The sequence below is a fragment of the Physcomitrium patens genome, chromosome 20, assembly GCF_059467195.1.
Source record: "Physcomitrium patens ecotype Gransden chromosome 20, ASM5946719v1, whole genome shotgun sequence".
Classification (NCBI taxonomy): Eukaryota; Viridiplantae; Streptophyta; class Bryopsida; order Funariales; family Funariaceae; genus Physcomitrium; species Physcomitrium patens.
Window position 1 is genome coordinate 4,542,604 of NC_143429.1, and position 15,538 is coordinate 4,558,141.

The 15,538-nt window shown below is 34.0% G+C and overlaps 2 protein-coding genes across 5 annotated transcripts; one reads left to right on the forward strand and one right to left on the reverse strand.

The window, feature by feature from the left end:
- The first annotated feature begins 6,512 nt into the window (after positions 1 to 6,512).
- Positions 6,513 to 10,861, forward strand: LOC112272964 (beta-glucosidase 12). Of its 4 annotated transcripts, XM_024501202.3 has the most exons (12): positions 6,513 to 6,923; positions 7,171 to 7,366; positions 7,484 to 7,550; positions 7,749 to 7,807; positions 7,916 to 7,991; positions 8,159 to 8,318; positions 8,458 to 8,710; positions 8,863 to 8,981; positions 9,094 to 9,281; positions 9,533 to 9,564; positions 9,901 to 10,115; positions 10,503 to 10,861. In XM_024501202.3, exons 2-12 carry the CDS (start codon positions 7,217 to 7,219, stop codon positions 10,681 to 10,683), a joined length of 1,500 nt encoding a protein of 499 aa, XP_024356970.1. In that variant the 5' UTR covers positions 6,513 to 6,923; positions 7,171 to 7,216; the 3' UTR covers positions 10,684 to 10,861. The 4 variants fall into 4 exon arrangements, 2 of the variants coding, with proteins under 2 accessions (XP_024356970.1, XP_024356972.1); XR_016498803.1 differs by lacking the exon at positions 6,513 to 6,923 and having other exon boundaries at positions 6,959 to 7,366; positions 9,905 to 10,115; XR_016498804.1 differs by lacking the exon at positions 6,513 to 6,923 and having other exon boundaries at positions 6,959 to 7,366; positions 9,905 to 10,062.
- Positions 10,862 to 11,267: 406 nt separating this feature from the next.
- LOC112272965 (uncharacterized) lies at positions 11,268 to 13,246 on the reverse strand. Its single transcript, XM_024501205.3, has 4 exons — positions 12,925 to 13,246; positions 12,217 to 12,387; positions 11,772 to 11,936; positions 11,268 to 11,581 (listed from the first exon to the last, which is right to left on the reverse strand). Exons 1-4 carry the CDS (start codon positions 13,048 to 13,050, stop codon positions 11,480 to 11,482), a joined length of 564 nt encoding a protein of 187 aa, XP_024356973.1. The 5' UTR covers positions 13,051 to 13,246; the 3' UTR covers positions 11,268 to 11,479.
- Between the last annotated feature and the right edge of the window lie 2,292 nt (positions 13,247 to 15,538).

Genomic DNA, 15,538 nt, shown 5'->3' on the forward strand with positions numbered 1-15,538 from the left:
TTATTTCTTTGAAGTTCTTGAGCTTTTAGCAGATCCAACTTCTTGACTAATTACTTGATGTAGTACTTGCCTTTTGTAGTCATTAATTTTGATGTCATTTTGTGGTTTCTTCTCTAATTTTCAATTAAATTTTCTTTTTGATCTAATTTTTGTACTTATCAACTTTAGATGACTGTAAAGACTCTTATACTAGATAGATTTCCAACTTACCATAGTTAACCTTCATACAACGTTCATTGATATAGATCCCTCTTTAATGTGTATCTTATTATTTTTTCTTTCTTTCTTTTGATTAAAATTAGGTACTATTTTCTTCTCTTTTTTTATATCTTTGTTTAATCTTTCTAATTTAATGTGTAACATAGAATTGTTCCATACCATCTTTATTTATGATTCTTAATATTCTTAATAAAGTAAGTAAGTTCTATTTAAGAACATCACTCATCTTTATCAAGTTTAATTTATTGAAGTTGTAAATTTTTGAACTGAATTACTAAAAATAGTATCATATCTCCAACATGGTTGCTAATTAAAAACCTAAATTTTTATATCTTAGGAATTATAGGATATTTCTTTTATATTTTTTATTTAAAAAATATTCTTGTACTTGTCTCAAGTCTTTGGAATTTATATCAAAGTCAAGGTCAAACAATTCAACTTTAAATCTAACTTCAATATCTTTACTTTGTCAATCTTCTCTCATCTTTTTCTACCTATTCTTTAAACTTCTTCCTTCCTTGTATTGAAAAACCTCTATATCTTCATAAAATTTATCTTATCTTTGTCTTCTTTAACCTAGTCTTCAAAGCACTTTTTTTCTAATATTAAAAATATTTTATATAAATTTTATCTTATAACTTTCATAATTTATTATTAGATCAAAAATATATGATAAAATGACATACAAATATGTCAAATATAATTTCTTTATTATGATTTTTTTCATAATTACAACATGATTTTATGGCTATTTATAATTTTTTTATAATGAATATCTTTTAATACTATTTTAACATAGTAAAATTACTTTATTCTAACTACCATAATTATTAAAGGTGGTTTCAACCAACTTATCTTTTTAACACATAGGTAGCTAATTCTTTTTTCTTTTCACACTCTCTTATCTTTTCTTAATCCTATTTACACTAACTTCTTATAATTTGTTTTTACATCAAATATTTTCTTTTTTTCTTCTTTTATAATAGTTTATTTCTTTTTTATTCTATATATGTCTAAAAATCTCCTATAATATAAAATCAGATATTTATTTTATTAATTAAATAATAAATATAATTTCTAAGTTTAACAACTATTTCTTTTGAACTTCCAATGTAAGTACTATGCATATTATTGAGCAACACACAACTTGTGCAAATATCTCAAAATAATCCAATCCTTCTATTTAATTATTCTCTCGTGCAATTATTCTTTCTTTTAATTTAAATACTTCACTTAAAAGGATTTTTTTAGTTTTATAATTTTTTTTGAAATATGTACTTTTTTTTTAATAAATCTATTAACTTCTATATTTTTTCCTTTTCTATTAAGTGATTTTTTTGCTTCATTGCATTTTTATACTTTGCTTCTTTGACTATCTTTGCATAAGTTGATAGATCTACAAAAACATTTATAGAAAGCTTTAGGAGACAACATCATTTGAAACTATTTTCAACCTGTAGCCATTATATTTGCTTGTAGAGAAATCCACTACAAGTCTACGTAAGGTAGCATTTGATATATGTAAAGGTTTACTAAAGAATTGAGTATCAAAATGATGAAGCATGTTATTTATAGTATTTGAGAAATCAAAATGATTCTCTTGATCAGATTTGTATAAAATATTGGAACCAAATTTGAACATTGATTGTATAGAATATTTTTTTAAATTTACAAAGTTGTGGCTTAAAAAGGTAATATTAGATACTTAAGACTAAGTACTGTTTTCATCAAAAATATATATTTTATTTGTAGGAGGTAAAAGTACATTGAAGTAGTCATTTTGTATGCATAAAGTATTATGCTTATTTTTTTGATTTGGACTGATTTCTAAAATTCAAAGTTATTTGATGTATTGAAAGTAATGAATTAATTGATAGATTGACAAAACTATCGAGTTTCATTATATTCTTTGCCAAAATGCTTCTACAACTAAACTCTACTTTAGAAGACTCAAGTAAAGAGTCATTATTTATTTGTTGATTGGTGATTTTTATTTTAGATAGATATCCAAAGATATTAATTCTACTAGAAGAAAAACTAGTTAAAAGGCCACTAAAATTTGAAGTTATTTTTTTAAAAAAATTTTGACTAAATAATTTAGATAATTTAATCTAAATATAAAGATTCAAGCTACAATAATCCAATAGATCGAAAAAAAGAGCATAATTATCTTAAAATATTTTACTTGGCTTCCTAAGATAAAGTAGATTGCATCTAATTATTATTTTTTTGGTTCCAACTAAAATTAAGCTCTTGAATTTGTGACATGTTATCATTCATTTGTCTCATTATTCTCTTTTACATGTATATTTACTTGATGATTATTGATATCCCTCTATGTATTTAGAATTTATTATATATATATATATATATATATATATATATATATATTATTGAGTTTTATTATTATATTCTACATCTATGAGTTAATAAATTGGGCATTTCTATTGGTACTTCATTTTCACTTATGTGATGATTTAGCATATTATCAATAGCTGCAAGTAAAAAGATCTCTTTTTTACTAACTATGGTCTATTCTAAAAGCTAATATCTTATTTTTCTTTATTAAAAATTATATCTTTTAAAATTTCTATTCTTCTCTTCTCTATACCATATATCATATATGCTTTATTTTTAGTGTTGTAGCCTACAAATTGATACTTTCTAGTTTTATTGTCCATTGTCTTTTTTTCTTCCTTGAATGTGTGTACGTATTCTAAACATCCAAACACTCTTAACTTAGTGATATGTGATTTGTATTAAAAAAATTTTCATAAAAAATTGTATTAGAATTTGCTTTAATTGGAATAAGATTAACTAGGTGGTTAGCAATATTTGTTGCTTTATTCCATAAAAAGCTTAGAAGCTAGCTTTCAAAGGCCTTGCTCTTTAGTAACTCCATAATTTTTTTATTTTATCTCTCTGCAATATTGTTCTAATGTGGTATTCTAGCTTACATGAGTTGGCATATGATTTTATATATCTTATTGAACTTTTGAAATTCTTCCAAAAATTACACTTCTTCTTTTCTCCTCTATCTAATTTGATTTTTTTGTATCTTTTGTCTTTTTTTATTCTTAAATATTATTTTTAAAATTGTGAACTTTCTATAAGTTTCATTCTTTCTTTTCATCAAATATATTCATGAATATTATGAATAATGACCTAAAAAAACTATAAGTGTGGATAAACTACTTCTTAATGATTGATATAACATAATTTCTACTACATCTATATATAATAACTCCAATATTTTAGTTGTTATTGTGTGTACTTTTTGAAGAGCATGCTTGTGGTGCTATTTTTCAGCTTGACATTCTTCACAAATGGTTTTTACATCATCAAGTCTAAGCATCTTGACTATTTTGTTTATTTTTGATAGATGACTTAAGCCATAATAGTAAAGGTGTCTTAGTTGACAGTGCCATAAGTGTGGATTATCCTTTCTTATCACACTCATTATTTTTTTTATTAAATTCTCAAATTCATATAAATTACTCTTCAAATTTTCGTATCTAGCTATTATAACCTTTCTACTTTTAATGATGTTTAGTACCAAATAATGATGCTTTATAAATACGAAAATATTTTTTATATTTGTTAGAATTCCTACTAATATGGAACTATTGCATATAAAAGACATATAAAGACTATTATTGAGCTTTATTCCATCTAAACCAATAACTATATGTGCCTTTGTATAATCTTTAATCTTATGAAATTCCTATCTCGTCTTAATAATGTTTCTTCCTTTCACTCTATGAATTGTCTCAAAAGCATTCTTATTATTTGTGATATGACTTGATGTATCACTATCCATATACCACTTATGATTTAGATGATTAGTCGTTTCTATTATAGATGTATCAAAATTATTAATAGCATCTCTATACTCATTGTCATCATGTCTCATGTGGTTGATTATGTTCTTGTTGATATAAGACCATACTTTAGATTGCCATTTTTGGGAGTCTTGTGCAATGCAACCTTTGTTACTACTTACAAAGCATTCAAGTCCTCTTTGTACATAGTTATTAAAAAAAAATTACATTATTCTTCATCTCCAATTTCTAAATCTTCTTTTCATGAGTACTCTATATTCATGCTGTTATTTTATGTGAATTCTTACTTGAGAATGCACCAAGCACTTGACTATGGAAGGTAAAAGAAAATTGCAACAAGTTCTAACAACTCTAATAGAATCATATATAAATTTTAATTAAAGCTTAATAAATATAATCAAACATTGATCTAGTCCAATTAAATTTTTAAATAAATTATAAAAAAAATACAAAAAAAAATCTAAATAAATCTTAATTAAATTCTAATAAAATTTTAGATAAATCTTAATCAAATCCTAAATAAATCCTAAATAAATCTTAATCGAATCCTAGAAAAATTTATAATCAAATCCTAGACAAATCCTAGAAAAATCCGAATCAAATCCTAATCAAATTCTAAATCTTAAATAAATTCTTAAGAAATCCTATAGCAAATTGGAACCTCTATAATTAACAATTAATCTATTGATTTTAGTTCAAATTTTATACATCTTTCAAAAACTAAATTAGCAATAATTAATTTTTTTTTAAAAATATCAAACTTATCAATTAGTAGATAAATCCTAAAATCCATTTGGATATTGGCCAACCTTCTCCAATCTTGATGCTGATCTCCCTAAGCCAAAACTTCTTTATTCTATCATTAAATACCACTTAAATTTCAAATATATATTAGAAATATATTCTACTATCCATACAAAAAAATTTCACCTCAATCTAACTAGTAGATTGCTAAAGATCGTAAAAATCCTCATTCACCTTCAAAATCCCATTTTTCAGACCTTAACCTACTTGAGCTGGAATAACCTTCACTCTAACTATTTGAACATGCTCAAATTTATAGCATGCAATAAGAAAAATTATAATCACAAATATACAAATTATTACTTATAGATCTACTACCAAATTTACAAAATTCTTCCAAATATAAATCTTTTTTTAATTTCATAAAACCACATTCACTAAAAACAACCTTAATTTTGCCAAGTTCTTAAAATTCATGTATTGCTCAAAACTATTGCTCAAATTTTTTTTATAAAGTCTTCCCTCAAATTCTACTCTTTGATTTGCAAAAGAAATCCAAAGTCACTATAGGTGTATGGTTTTGTGCCTCGAGGTTTGATTTCGACCCATGTTAACAATTGGTCCTCTTTGAATATTAATTTTTAATAATTTGAAATAAATTTTGCTTAAATCTATTATTAATTCTCTTTTAAATATGTCTATATCAATTTCTTATCTCATTTGCTTTGATTTTGTTTATTAATGCTTCTACAAAGATTTTCTTTCTATAAAAAAATAGCATTAAGACTAAACTTTTTACTACCTTTCTATCATTTATTATTATTTTTTTACTACATCTTTCTACTAGGCTCTTCTATAATAATATCCATATTTTTATTTTTCACCATATAGTCATGTTACCACACAACAATGTTGCATTGGTGTCTTCTTCTATGATGCAACCAAAGCCATATCATCTTTGCTAATTTTCTTGTTGCTGAGTTCTTAGCAATGTTCTTTATTGATGGTTTTTGCAGCAACTCGCTCAAATATAGGCAAGGCTTCTTAAGATTTAATAACCTATAGTACTCCTTCATATAAGTGTGGCATTCCATTTAGTATATTAGAGTTTTGTTAATATATTTCTTCCATTGCCGCCAGCTTGTTTTTTTATCTTATGCACTTTTTTTATATAATTCTCTACTAAACCACCTTCATACATGTAGAGTACATGAAGTTGACTTGTTAACATTAACACTTGCTCAGGATCTCTAAACTAAAAATTCTGCTCTAACACTCTCTAAACATCTCCTTGATCTTTAATCTCTGCCACCCCATTGATCAAGTCGTCGCTCACAGACAACATAATTGCACTCATAGCCATATTTTTCATCTTCCTCAGCATGAGATGATTGTGATCAACTCCGTTCACTCTCATTGGATACACTTCTAGTTCTACTTTGGGAGGTGACATGAACAAAACTTGGCTTGGTCCACGCTCAGTAAGAGTGATGAGATCTCAGCAACTTTGAGGTGAACTAACTCTGACGAAGTCAACGCAGAAGCGACTGACAAATTTGCAACTAAATTCGAGCCAACTGCAAAATGCATGTTGCTGTGCTTACGACATGCGCATCGATCTAGATTGGTGAGCCGACAGGAAAGACAATCACAGAGCTTGAGATCAATTGCCCAAAACGACATTGCTCACAAGTGAACTGTACCGCTATTGTACTTAACTTGCAGGGGTATCGTAGCTTGAAAGGGAGAGATCAGGATTACCTGTTAAGAGTCGCCCAGTCTCATCCATTAGCCTGTAAGGTGCACACAACAGGTAGTTGTGGACCGCAAATTCCATCCATCAGTGTAGTTTGTCTGCAGCCCTCCAGAACTAGTACAGTACTCCGACTTCCACATCAAGGTACAGCTTACAGTGAGTGCACTAGGACAGAGGCATTGCAACTGAGGCGTCAGTGTTGGTGGTGGATGTTGTGTCCACGTTCTTGTTGAGGCACACTAGGACTACTCCGGGAGTGATCTCGAAGCGAGAGCATCTGCTGGCGCGTGGGAATCTTATCCTTTGGGATTTCTCCCAGTGTTGTCGAGGTGTGATTGTTTGAGATTTTCAAAGCCTTAAAGGTGAATAACCCCTTGTCTGCTCCCAAATTCCTCTCACGAAACAAGTGATCAATGTGAACATTTTCTGCATGATTTTTCTTTGCCATTGAGTAGCTCGGGCTTCACGCTGTCAGAATTTAGATAAATCCGCAGTAATCACACACTCTTCCTGTGATAGTTTCACGTGCTTCACTCTGGCTCCTATAAGAGATGCACTGAGCCCTTGGACTAGGCTAGTACTATTCAGCTCTCTGTCTTGGTGATGCAGTGGTGAAGTCCAAGCTTACAATCCCGTGTATTATTTCGCATTAAAGATGGCCTTCACCAATAGAGCTGGCATAGTTTTCTGTGCAGTTTTTGTCACTCTTTTACAAAAACTCAATGGCGCCGAGTTGCTTCCCAACGTTGAGAGAGCAAGCTTTCCCAAAGGCTTCATCTTCGGAACCGCCACTGCCGCTTACCAGGTAAGTGTGCTATAATGGCCTGTCCTCGTCGAGAGAGTGCTGTAATTGTTTGTCGATCTGTTATGCCTCGTCCGAATTTCACGCAATTGCATCTACTTCTGTGTTTCTGTTTCGTAGTATGAAGGAGCTGCAAGCGAAGGAGGCAAAGGCCCAAGCATCTGGGATACTTTCTCACATCAACCAGGTATGGATCACACGTCTGGTTAGTCCAAGTACCCAGTGCATTAAGGCTGAATAGTACTAACCTAAATGTTCAAGTTGAAGCTAAAACGTTGCGTTCCATGGTTTGTTGTCTTATGACATGAGGCATTCGCTCCATTTTCACTGAAACCTTTACTCTCGATGTACTAAAACCACACACAAGTATCTTGATGTGGAGCAGGGAAAATCCAAGGGAATGGTACCGGAGACATTGCCGTTGACCAGTATCATCGATATGTCGTAAGTGGGATGTATGTTCAAAATTAAAAATACGCTAGTCTTGTTGAGTTTTTCTCGCAAGTTCGACAATCAGCCTATCTGATGGAGATCATGGTGACATTTTTTTAGGAGGATGTATGGTTATTGAAGGACTTAAATATGGAGGCATATCGATTTTCCATCTCCTGGCCACGCGTGTTTCCAAGTATTTAAATCCACACTCTTTCTAATTCAATTTACATTCCTGCTAAGTTTCTGCAACATGACATCATTTCCACAATACTGTGTAACAAAGGTGATGCTTATCGTTTATAAACTACTTGCCACACTAACCCTTTGCCCGTACATCTTCCCGAACAAATCAATCTGCAGAGGGCACAGGCGTGGTGAATTGGGAAGGAGTCAAATACTATGATAATCTAATCAGCGAACTTTTGAAACTTGGCATTGAACCCTATGTCACATTATACCATTGGGATATGCCTCAAGCTCTTGAAGACTCGATTGGAGGATGGTTAAGTCCTCAGATAGTGTAAGCCCTCCTACTAAACAAACATCTCCCAACTCACATTTACCATGATAATCTTCCCTTTCACAGACACCAGTTTCTCCATCTTCTGAGTATGTCAAACATGCCAAAATGGTTACCAACCACGCGTATGTAAAAACAGGGAACCATTCGCGAGGTACGCGCGGTTTTGCTTCGAAAGGTGGGGCACAAAAGTGAAGCACTGGATCACTTTCAACGAGATTCATAGCTTTGCAGGGGCAGGTTACTATACAGGAGTCATGGCACCAGGGCGATGTTCGGCGCCGTATGGGAATTGCTCACAAGGCAATTCTCTCACCGAACCTTATATAGTCAGTCACCACGCTTTGTTATCGCATGCTCAAGTTGTTGACATCTACAGAAAGGAGTTTCAGGTACACAGCACCATATCTCGAAACTTGACTCTGTGTCGATCCCTTATACCCCATCAAAAATTGTATGAACTTTGCATCCACCACAGTTTTCCAATTCCAGTTTCACGAAAAAGGCACAGTTGATATCAATTGTGTGTTCTATAAAACTGTAGGCAGATCAACACGGAGTCATCGGCATCACTACAGATTGCACTTGGTATGAACCTCTTGATCAAGGCTCTGCTTCGGACAAACAAGCTGCTGAATATTCCGTTCAAGCATTCCTAGGATGGTGAGAAATACTTCCAGTTTTGTGTTAAGCAAGATAGGAATTGACCACGTTTCTGATCTTATCGTTGTTGTTACCGTCGATTGTTGTTGATTATTGTTAGAAATGGTTGCAGGTATTTGGATCCTATATTTTTCGGAGATTACCCGGCTTCAATGAGAGAGTCTCTAGGATCACGGCTTCCCACATTTACAAAAGAAGAAGCAGCACTTATTAAAGGATCACAGGATTTTGTAGGAATAAACCATTACACTTCAAATTATGCGACATACAACAGTTCCACCGGGGAGATCACCCAAACAGGTGTGTGGGTATATGTGGATATAATTAAATAATTGAATAAATAACGAAATAGCGTTTTATTCTTATTAATGTACGAAAAGAATGTTTCGTACTTTGCTTTTATTTTTGTTATTGTTGACACTGTTGCAATTATATTTTGGATTTTTGAATCACTGGAATGTAAGAGTTTAGTGGTATGCTTATTTGCCGTTTTAAATCATGAATGTGAATGAACACGCCAGCCATTGAGTTAAGGAGATTGATGGATGCAGGATACAGAAATGGCGTTCCCATTGGAGATCCGGTAAGGCAATTATAAGATTCACCTTTCCATTTTTTTTCAGTAAAAAACATTCCTTTACACAGAATATGAATGAACACAAATATGTGTGTGTGTATATATATATATATATATATATATGTATAATCCCATTTCAATGTTGGTTTCATGAAAATTAATTCTATTTTTATATGTGGCACTATACATATATATATATATATATATATATATGTGTGTGTGTGTGTGTGTGTGTGCATATATATATATATATATATATATTCAATCACACTACCATACTCGTTGTTTTTTATTTTATTTTAATTTAATGAGAAATCTTATCAAGTTATATGGTCTATACAGACAGTATCTGAGTGGCTATTCATAGCGCCAACTGGGATGCGGAAGTTGCTGGGGTGGGTACGGAATAGATACAACAATCCAATAGTATACATCACTGAAAATGGTGTTTCTGAAGCCAACAAAGACCAAGAGCTGCCCTTAGTGGACCAACTTAAAGACAGTGTACGAATAAATTATTACCACAGTTACATGCAAAACCTCCTCCTTGCAATCAGGTAATTATATATATATATATATATATATATATATCTACCTATATATATCTCAACCTCATCTCTGTTAGCGCTAATATGTTTGCTAATCTGAAACACGAACTAATTGAACCCTTTTCAAAAAAGACTGCTTCCTAAACAATAACTGAAAGGGTTTTCTTGAAAAACACAAGAACAGATTTTAACAAAACATTGTCCAAACTATTTGAATATTTTTAGGTGATTTTTGTGTACTACATTAAAGCCCACGCTCCTAAATCCTTCTATTAAACCGAATTTGATGGATGAGCACAGTTATATATATTTATATATATATATATATATATATATGAAAACATATGCAAACTACAACCACGGTAGTTTTTTAACCCAATATTTTGACTTGTGTAGGGATGGATCTGATGTGCGTGGTTATTTTGCGTGGTCATTAATGGACAACTTTGAATGGGCAGTGGGCTACACCGTCCGCTTTGGAATCTATTATGTGGATTACAAAAATGGCTTGGCTAGATACCCCAAAAGCTCTGTGCATTGGTTTCAACAGATTCTAAAGAAAAAAAGAGTAGTTTAGTGTTAATCATGCCTTCAATTCCTTTAAAGCAATAATTTCATGTCTTCATTAGACTATCGAATAATGCTCTATGTGGCATTCATCCTTGATCTTAGACTATAACTCTTGGTTTTGTTTCTACAGTGTTAAATTTAAACTTTTTGTTAATTGGAGGGATTTGATATTGAGATTGATCGTATCCTGGTCCAATTCATTTGTAAATTTGGATAAATTTAAAGTTCACGAGTCCAACATTGTGATATTAAGAGGTGAATTTCCAAATCAACCTCAAGGATTGATAATATGTTGTTCACACATCAAGTTTGGCAAGAGACATGTTCCACATGGGTTCCAAATATATCCCAAAAATATTTTTTAAAATTCTTATTTTATACTATTTTTCAACTTCAAAAGATAAATAATCTTCACGAAATCCAAATATTATCATCAGGCTGCTTATCTTCCTTGTAAACTTCACGTTCATGAGCTCAACTACGTTCCAGTGCTTGTGCACATCTTTGCCGGGGTTGGAATAGATGGGTACCATGGGATCAATCATCATCTTAATCAAGAAAACGTAGCAATCCAGGCAGAGAGGAACAATATTCCAAATAGAAATTTCTCGTTTAATTTCTGGGAAGAACATAAAATTAAATATCTGTGCTAATACCATCTCTCCTTCCGACTTACAAAATTGGATAAGGGCTTATATTCATTTCCATGACGCCCAATGGTAGTGTACAGAGGTAATTAGCTACGGAAGTCCGCCACCCAATTTAGAAGCAATAGCAAACAGGTTGTTAACTTAATTATCCATCTACTGTTGATAAACCTCCGGCTTCAGCACTCCTATGCAAGGGAGACTCCGGAAGCGTTCTGCAAAGTCCATTCCATAGCCAACTACGAAGTAATCTGGGCACTGTCAAAGAGAGTGAACAAGGGTTAGGATTCAGGGTTAAGAGTTCCAAATGCTTACAAAGCTGAAGGTGCATATCATCTTACATCACCCTAGAGATTGTCATACAGATTTTACGAGAGAATCAACTAGATCATGGGGAAGTAGTTTTATCTTCTAAGGACTGAAAATAGACGAGAGATGTGACATTCACCTCAAATCCCACGTAGCACTTTCCCGAGCCTGAAAGCTTCAGAGGTACGACACGGCGAAAAACTTTGTCGAGCAGCACACACACTGAAACTGATGTCGCTCCTTTTGATTCGAGGTGATTTACCAACTTCGCGAGGGTTATGCCGGTGTCAATTATATCCTCCACCTGGTAACACGTCAATTCACAAGTTGAAAGGTTATATCATGGTGTGCAATTTTCGCCAGGGTTGTGCGATAAATGAATTGAAAATAGAAGACAGTGTCACCTCAATCGCAAATTATAATTGTAACGAGGGTCAAATTTAAAATCTGAACCCTAAACCTTAGGGTGTCGGAAAATATTACGTAGCGTTTAATTAGATGAGTACTCTCCTTCAGCACCTTTAAGGGATGAAGCTGATAGACTCTGGTGAGATGAGAAAAGGAAAGAGGTTGCCGCAACATACCACAATAACGTGTTTGTCTTTCAGATCTATTTTACAATCCGTGCCGATGGTGGCCACACCTGACGTCTTTGTGTTATTTCCGTATGATTGAACCCGGACGAAGTCCACCTGCAAAGGAAGTGATATATGGCGTACTAAGTCTGCTACAAACATGAACGCCCCTGTTGCAACCTGCAAGGAATACAAGCAATTTGACATCATGAACTCCGCGTTTAATTGCGGTGAATCTTAGACGTGGTGTGTTCTTCTTTCTTGGTCATCCTTAGTACATAAAAACATTTTAAAATCCTCAGAGAACCGAAAACGTCCAATTCAAATTTATTTCAAGACAAAAGAACTACCTAACACAACAGCTCTTGCTTCCTGTAGTCTGATGCTAGACCCTTCGCTGGTGCTAGAAGAGAATGACACTATCTTGCAGAGAGTTCCAACCGTTGTTGCTACCAGAATGTAAGCCACATGGCAGACAAGAACAAGGAGAAGAATCCATAAAACCCTATTTCTTAAACCCTCGAAACCACGCCGCAAGCGCCGACACTCGCAATGAATCTTAAACCCTTAGAACCGCCAAGGTCCGACGATCGCTTCCACGTTCTTAAACCCAAGGAAGAACCAACGTAAAACACTGAAAACTCTGCCCTGTATGAAAGAAAAATTAACACAAAAGGCTTTCGAATCTCATACAATAAGAAAGCGGGAAATCCTCACCCCGAGAACAACAAAGGAGCGTCCGTCGAAGTCGTTCGAGATAGCGCGACCAAGCTCCGCTACCCGGGCCTGAATCTCATGCGCCATCCATAGCACGCTCTCGAGCATATCATCCTCCATCTTCATCGTTCGTGTTTAATTATGTGTTGTTTTTTTTTTATTATTCTTTCTCTCTCCCTCTCTCTCAATCACACACACAAGGCACTGCGTCCGTCGTCCACTCCTTCCTGCTTACGATTTGGTGCAACGCCAGCTCAATGCGCGCAAAATGCAGCAATGCACACAAAATACAGCGCACGGCATGCTCGGCACCGGAGACTCTATACTCCTGAGCCGATAACAGCTTAGTGAGCTCAAGGGACTAGTAACTCAATTAGTAAGTTTTTTTTTAGTAAGTTACTACTAGTCGCTCAGGGGGTCGTGGTTGCAAATCTCTAGTTCGATCTGAAGATTTGGTAAATGTCCTATTTGTACTCAAATGTTGGATCACCGTGGATTTGATGAAAAAAGTGAGCCATGGTATAAAGCCGTGTGTGTGAGAGTGTGTGTGTGTGTGAGTGTGTGTGTGTGAGTGTGTGTGCATTTCGATGTTTGCTGACCTATGTTATTAAAAATAAATTGGCGTTTTAGATGTTATGATATTCAATGGCAATGCATAAATTTTTGAGAAATGCTTTAGAAACATTTCTTAATAGATGATGGCATGATGATTTCATGAAATCGAACATACAAATGTTGATTGTATTCACGAGAAGAAATTAGTTGATTTACGAAGTTAAACAAAGTGAGAAACACAAAGTAATTTTAGTAAACTAAAACATAAAAAGGAAGTAATAAAACTTGACCAATCAAATTAACTTTCATGCCCTACAAGAGTTTTATAATATCCATGTTTAAAGGGTAATGTGATACTTTTACATTTTTAAATTAAAGAAACTATTAATATTAAAAATGAAGAATAATAAAGAGATAAATTGACCAATATATAATATAAAATGAAAATTACGATACCAGATGGCAACATAGGTTCCAGATTTAGCGCCTTGGGGGAGTAGCTCAAATGGTAGAGCAATTGGTAGAGCAAGCAGGTTGAGAGCAATGCGGCGGGCTCCGTGAAATCCAGAGCCGCAAAAACCTAGTCATCCAATATTTTAGGAATGACAGATTTTTGAGAGATTGAGCAGCGCGATAATCTGCAACAATCGATGAGGCACTGCAATTCTTTAGGAGGTTGCATAGCAACAATTCACAGATAGATTTGGGCTCAAATGAACTAGATCCGAATCTTGCGAAAACTCAAACACCTTGTGAAACGGGTAATAGACCGGATTAGAGCGGACTTGCAGCTACAGCTTCAGTAGCAGCAGAACCCAACGTAGCAAAGTAAAGCGCACCAATCAAACTGGACAAGAAAACGGGCGATGAAAGGTCGCACCAAGTAGTGCCCAAAAGAAAATAGGCTACGCTCTTCGCAGCAAAGTACAGTGGGGTACAGAAATAATTCGAATTTTTTTCTAGAGCACCACTTTTGCTAAAAAAATCTTGTTGTTCAATTGAATGTTGTGATCATGTTGGAAGGAATTTTTCCCCGACACTTGGCCATCTATTTTTGGAGTGCAAGAGGTGTCTAATTGCATGTAATTAGCCATGTGTCTTCAAAAGCAGATTGCAAATGTGATGATTAATGTGGAAGTGGTTAGGTGAGCTAAAAAATCACAGTTGCAATTAGGCATGCATGCAGCCAGCAAAATGGAGTGATAGCATAGAATGCTTGGATGGGGTGACTTATATAATCCATCTGAAGATTCAATCCGTATGGGATACCATATCTATAGAGTGGCTTCGTACATTGATTTCAACTATGCCTTATAGGATGCAAGCGGTGATTGCAGCTGGGGGTGGTAGTACGAGATGGTAGATAGTATGTAACAAAAAGCTCTCTTGATGTATATTTTCACAACTTTATAATGCAAACTTGTTACACCATGAAACTAGATTCTACTATCTTCGCAATGCAGTTTACGGCTCAAAAATGCGTTCATTTTTGACACTGCTGGAGCTTTTTGAAGTTCAGTGATTTCTAACACTGATTCACTTTGAAAAAAAATTCGAATTATTTCTGTACCCCACTGTACAATCGCTGATTCCATTATCCGCAGGGAGAGGAACTTGCACAGAGCCATATAAGGAGAAGCATATGGCAAAATCACACCATGCGAACTACCAGGTAAGTGTTCCAACTTTGGATTCAATTTCAAAGAGGATAGTTTTGCAAGCTTTGATAGCCTAGATTCCTCGGAACTACGCTCCAGAGGGAGCTTCGAGCTCCAACCACTATATTTCCCTCTGGAAGGCAAGCATAGACCGACTCCACTGTAATATGAGCATGAAGTGAACCACCACAAGAAAACAGACATGAATGTAGCAAGACAGGAACTGGATCCTAGCCCAACTCATAGACGCATAAAGGAATCAACCCCAAAAACAGGCCAACAGGATACCCTGTAATGTGAGCAGATAGAATCTACAGTCCAACCTGAACCGGATGAGACCACAGCACACAGTCCCAGGATAGAATCCCACACAATAACCCCAGAGAGCAAAATTAAGAACA

Bases quoted from the DNA above. Each gene is read 5' to 3' on its own strand.
- LOC112272964 (XM_024501202.3), top strand. From the start codon at position 7,217: ATGGCCTTCACCAATAGAGCTGGCATAGTTTTCTGTGCAGTTTTTGTC. The intron at 8,319-8,457 runs GTAAGCCCTCCT...ATGTAAAAACAG, and splicing joins TGGTTAAGTCCTCAGATAGT to GGAACCATTCGCGAGGTACG. The intron at 8,982-9,093 runs GTGAGAAATACT...AAATGGTTGCAG, and splicing joins GTTCAAGCATTCCTAGGATG to GTATTTGGATCCTATATTTT.
- LOC112272965 (XM_024501205.3), bottom strand. From the start codon at position 13,050: ATGAAGATGGAGGATGATATGCTCGAGAGCGTGCTATGGATGGCGCAT. The intron at 12,388-12,924 runs GTGAGGATTTCC...TATTCCTTGCAG, and splicing joins GCTCCTTTGTTGTTCTCGGG to GTTGCAACAGGGGCGTTCAT. The intron at 11,582-11,771 runs GTGAATGTCACA...TCTCTTTGACAG, and splicing joins AGTGCTACGTGGGATTTGAG to TGCCCAGATTACTTCGTAGT.